Source organism: Hevea brasiliensis, chromosome 3 (genome assembly GCF_030052815.1).
Source record: "Hevea brasiliensis isolate MT/VB/25A 57/8 chromosome 3, ASM3005281v1, whole genome shotgun sequence".
In the NCBI taxonomy this organism is placed as follows: domain Eukaryota; kingdom Viridiplantae; phylum Streptophyta; class Magnoliopsida; order Malpighiales; family Euphorbiaceae; genus Hevea; species Hevea brasiliensis.
The window spans coordinates 97,180,494-97,186,302 of record NC_079495.1 but is presented as its reverse complement, the minus strand read 5'-3'; the positions used below and the strand labels follow the sequence as shown (position 1 = coordinate 97,186,302).

At 29.7% G+C, this 5,809-nt stretch overlaps 1 protein-coding gene across 1 annotated transcript; it reads right to left on the bottom strand.

Moving 5' to 3' along the window:
• Positions 1-1,331: 1,331 nt before the first annotated feature.
• Positions 1,332-2,174, bottom strand: LOC110631583 (uncharacterized). Its single transcript, XM_021779455.2, has one exon. It carries the CDS (start codon positions 2,065-2,067, stop codon positions 1,777-1,779), a length of 291 nt encoding a protein of 96 aa, XP_021635147.1. The 5' UTR covers positions 2,068-2,174; the 3' UTR covers positions 1,332-1,776.
• Between the last annotated feature and the right edge of the window lie 3,635 nt (positions 2,175-5,809).

Here is a 5,809-nt window from a genome sequence, read left to right as displayed (position 1 = left end):
CGAATATTTTATGGATTTTTAATCCTATTTAAGCACTAGAAAATTACGAAAAAGCAAGGTTCGGGTTTACCTTTGCCGATTCCGACTTCGGGAACGCGCTCGGGATGCCTGACAATGGTGGGGTAGCTAAAACCTCGATCCAATTCGGAGACTTTTCCAGAGTCGGTTTGTCCGGAATTTACAGATCCGGACAACTGTCGAATTTCCGCGAATTGAGGATACCTACACGAAGCCCAATAATAATATATAAAAAAATCAGGGGTGTTACATTAGTGAATTAATAACACTTGCAGAGTTAATATTATAGAATTACTATATTAAGAAGTATAATAGGATTTTTAGTATAAATAGAATTATTGTTAAATAATATTGAAATTTTAATTTATATTAATTATTATAATATTAAAAATTAAAATTATTTAGGGATTTAGTAATGAAATATCCATCACTAAAAGTTATTAGCGACGATAATATCATATGGATTAGCCTCTCGTTGCTAAAAGTGTTAGTGATCTATATTTTATCGCTAAATGTTATTGGAGAGGAAGTAATTTGAATTAGTGGTGGAATTTGGCGCTAAATTGATGATGAATCATTTATTTATCACTATAAATACATTTTTGATATGTTTTGCAAATATTAAAAATAATAAAAAATATTTTAAAAAATCTCAATATTTTTATTTCCCATTTTTGCATATTATATAAATAAAACTTTGATAAATTACTATCATGTTTTTATGTAAAATTGAACTTTTTAATCATTTTGTTGAAAATAATATTAGTTTACTCATTTTAGCCTTAAATATTTATACCGTTTAATCTCCATCTACTTAGTTTATTTGATTAAAGCTGAAATAAATTGAGTTTTTGACAGAAATTTAACAAAAAAAAATTAAAGAATTTAATTTTGTAAAATACATGAGTAATTTTAATAAATTACAAGGAGATTATAGTAATTTATCCAAAAATGACAAAGAAGGCAAATAGAGGTTGATGTATTGTTTCGTTTTCAATTCCCATTAGTTGTACTTGTATCGATGTACAACGTTTTTCTCCCTTATTAAATACTTTTTGGTGGAAACAGATTATTTTACTATTGGGACGTGAACCTAACAAGTTTCCCATCGAGAACGACAACGGCCAACCGGCCAACCTATGGCATGCATATCATTTATTTATTTATTTTCATTAATTTTTCAATCGATTAAGATTTTTATTTTTATTTTTTTCCAATCTCTGACTTTCACATACCTTCATTCCCACTCTACAGACGGATGAAAATAAGCTCAATAAAAAAAAAAAAAAGACTGACTGCTGAAAACACCAAAATTAAAATAAGCATATAGATTGAGTTTCTGGTTAATACAACATTGCCTTCTGGCCAACAAACATTCTTAAACATCATTAATTCCTTTTTTTGGGTACAAATAAACATTAATTTTTCTCAAACATTACTTACAATTCAGTATTTACATAAGTCTGATCTTCACTTCTCTGTTACCTTGACGATATTCAACAAATTTAACTGCAATATACAAGCATGCATGCGTCCCCTTTTGGTCTTCCACATGCTGCATTCCTTTTTCTGCCTTCACACTTCCACACTAGTATACCCACAAAAGCATGTGTTCCCCCTTCGGTTTTCCACACGCTTATTACCTTCAAATAAACTGAAAACATGAACAATCATGCGTGAAAATAAACTTACCATGTATATGGTACACAGAATTCTGCACCTTCGGCTTAATTTCTTCTTCAAGCATATGTGATATGATCATGTAGCCACGCGCCTAGGAGTCAACCGGCAGAGTGGAGATTGAGCTCCGGTGGATACAAGAATTTGGGTGGTAGTACTATTGAAATTGGCAGATGTTGAAGTAGCGGTAGAGAAGCCACAATCGGATCCAAAAAGACGTATCTCAGACGCCTGAAACCGACCTGAATCGCCTGGAAGTCGCATGTAGTGAGCTGATGGAGAATCATTCAGCCATGACCCTAGAGGTCCTTCTTTGCCGTTCTTGTATTGCATTATGGCTCTATACACGAAAGGAATAAGACCCTCCATTATTCTTTTCTCACAGAGAGAGAGAGAGAGAGAGAGATTTAAAAAAAAAAGAAAAAGAACACTTGAGACTTGGACTTTTGAGGTTGCGATGGTGGAATTGGAGAGGCTAGGGAGGGGAGAGAAAGGTTTAAAAGGGGCAGAGAGGGCGGTGACGTGGAGTAAACTAATGGAGTCCAGCTCTTCACGCTAAGCCACGCAAGAATTACAATAGAAACCCGCACGAAGACCTTGAAAAATATATGAAAGCTCTGTCTAAACTTACATCCACAGCTAGCAGCTGGCCATCCATATCTTCCTTTCATTTCATATCTTTTCTTACATCTCACCAAACCTCACTGAATAATCTCTTGTTTATGTCTATTTTTTAATATTCTTTTGATAGTTTTGTTGGGTTTTGTGTGAGCTTTTTTAATATGGCTGGTTGATTTTTGATTTTATAGTATTTCTTTTTCTAAGACATTCGACAATTCATTTTTCTTTTTAATTTGTTATTAGGGTCAGTTTGTTTAAATGTGGTTTTAGAGTAAGGCGTTCGATAGAGCTGGTGAAGGACTCTTGAGGCGCCAGTTGTATTCTTGCAAAATCTAATGAAATCAACCATTTAAACATTTGACATGCATGCACAACCATATCCATCTCTCCACCAATTCAATAGGAACAGCAAGTTTAGATCTCTCTGTCTTCGCTGTAATTCCATAGCAATGAACGTGCTGGAAGCTAATGGCTAATGTTTTTTATCTGTTTGAAAATTATTGTTAGATATTATTCTCAAGATCCAAGAAATTAATTTGATTTCTTAACTTACCACAGCTGTAGGATGGTGTCATTTCTATTCGATCAGCTGATTAGCTAGCTCACTATATTTAACTTCACAGAGAATTTGAGATTTTTGCTACTTTTTTTTTAATAAATTTTTAATAAGATTTTTGCGTCTTCCTTTGGTTTGCTTAATTTTTACTCATTACTGTTTCTAGCAGCTCAATCCATTTCATCAGTCAAAATCTTTGGGTTCATATATATCCAAATCTGGCTGTATATATATCTATGCCAAAATTTTTTTTAAAAAAAAATCCAACACCTTTACCTTTGGTTCTTGAAAAATCTTTATACTAAAAATTATTATTTAGTCCCTATATTTTAAAAAAATTAATTATTTGATCTCTATATTTTGAAAATTACACTATCTAGTTCCTCTATTTTGATTCTGTTAAATTATTGAATCATTTCATTGAAGTTTTCATTATTCATACTATTTAAATTACTATTTAATCTTTCTATTATAAGAAAACTAATTAATTGATTTTATATTTTAAAAAGCATTACTATTTAGTCCTCCTATTTTAGTAAAACTAATTAATTGATCCATATATTTTAAAAAATATAATATTTTAAAAAATATATTTTTAGATAAAAATAGAAATTTTGCTATATAAAAACTAATTTTGAATTTAACTCTTTTTGAAATTTTGCTATATAAAGACTAATTCTGAATTTAACTCTTTTTTTTTCAATTTTTAATTTCATGTACATTATTTTTGTATTTTTTTACTGAAAAATAATTTTTTTTTATTATTTAGAAATTCAAGAAAACTGATTAAATTTTTTGTGCAGAAAATTTGTACGATTTTTATCAACAAAGAGAGAATAAGGGGGAGGACAGTGCGAGTGTAAAGATAAATAAACATGAGGAGAGAAATAAGGGAGGATGAAAAAGAAATAAGGGGGACAAGATTAGGGTAGTTTAAGTATAAAAAATAATTATGAGACTAAATAGTTAAGAAAGTTAAATTACATGAATTAATTAATATGTTTATCTAAAAAATAAATAATAATAATTAATTAGTTTTACTAAAATAAAAAAATTAAATAATAAGTTGACCAGTATTAATTAAAATTTAATAAATATACTAAATAGTTTAATAGACATAAAATATAAAAATTAAACAGTATATTTTTTAAAATATAATAATTAAATAATTAATTTTGTCAATGTATAAGGACTAAATAATAATTTATCTTATTATTTATTAATCGTAAAGAACAAGAACAAAGTAAAACCCAAGAAAAGAAAGAAACTTGGGATGCAGCCAGCAAGAAACGAAATATGATTTAAAAAAAAAAAAAAAAATAGAACGTGCTATATTTTATGCTTTGCTTGCCTCATCAAATACCAACTCCATTGTCTACATCGCAGATGAAGTCATTATTCGCATCGGACGGTCACAAATTAATCTAGTTGTCATTTTCTTAATCCAATAATTTTTCTTTTAAAATATATAAGCATTACCTTCAAAGCAGAGATGGATAACTCTGTGTACCCTAAGCCAAAGCAAAAACTGCGTGCGATTGTGGAAGAGGGTAAGGTTAGGTAAGGGAAATGTTGTCACACTGTCGCAGTCCAAATTGGTATTATTTTCCCTTTTGAACAGATCCAAATTAAACCCCAACAAATAAAAAGAAACATATCAACCCCATCAACCTAGCCTCAGGTGCTGTCTATAGAGGGTCATCTATGGCCAACTTAAGGAATCTGCAGGTCCTTTTCTCTCAACTTCTTCTGACAAAGTGGGCAATCTAATTTTCAATTTTCAAGTTTTTTTTTTTTTTAATTTTCTCTTTTATATTAGTATAATTTTTCCATTTATTAATCAAGATTGTTCGCAGCGTGGAATATGAATCATGATCATGCCTTGACCAATTCGCAAGTGTGCTTAAAACTAATAATTTTATCAATAAAATAATTAAACAGCAATAATTATTGGAGTAGACCTTTTCTTTCTCTTATTAATTAGTTATATATATATATATGCGAGTAATTAACAATTAATCACTTGGAATTTAATTAAGTAAAACCCCTTATTAATCATACAAATTGGTAGCTAGATAAGTAGTTAGTGATGGATTTTGACATTTAATTGATTACTATACATTAACAATAAACAGATTTAATATATATGCCCACTCTCATTGACCAAGTTATAATGGAAATGACAACTATATTCAAGGTTAGGGGAAGCTTTTTAATCTCTTTTTTCTTTTTCCATCAACTTAATTAAGGCCTTTTTCAAAATTTTTATTTTTTTAACTTTAATAAAATAATATTATAAGTCAATTTTGTGTATTATATTAACCTTAACTTTCTAATCTAGCCTTAGAGCTGTCTATATCAAAATTAAGGCTCTGCTTATTTCATAAAAAGTAATATATATATATATATAATATTTTTTATAAAAAATGCATTTTAAAAAAATATATTCGATGAAAATACTTTTAGTTGTTTGATTTCAATGTTAAACTTATAGCATGTAATATATCATATATATATATATGTGTGTGTTTTCCAACTTCATATTTTACTAGTTTAACCACATTAATTTCTCCCACTTATAGAAGTGAACAGAAAAATATACTCCAATGGACCGAATTTTGGAAACTTAGACCAATTTTTCAGTGATTTGAATCAAAAAGCCCAAAGACGACCGAGCACAGCCCAATCATGTCTTGAGCAATGCCGCTGATGGATTTGCACTTGTACTGTATTCTATTGCCAAACGACAAATTATTCCATGAGTGTACAACGGGTACTGAAGGTGTACAGTGCTTCTACTAGCTGCTCCTGCTTGGATGTGCCCAACCAAACGTATGTTCAAAGGCTAGGGGCATATGTTTGCTTAATTTGACCATTGATTGCTTAGCAATCTTAAATTTAGATTTAGCACCTAACAGTGAGCTGTCCTCAATA

Coding starts and splice junctions, on each gene's coding strand:
- LOC110631583 (XM_021779455.2), bottom strand. CDS start 2,067: ATGGAGGGTCTTATTCCTTTCGTGTATAGAGCCATAATGCAATACAAG.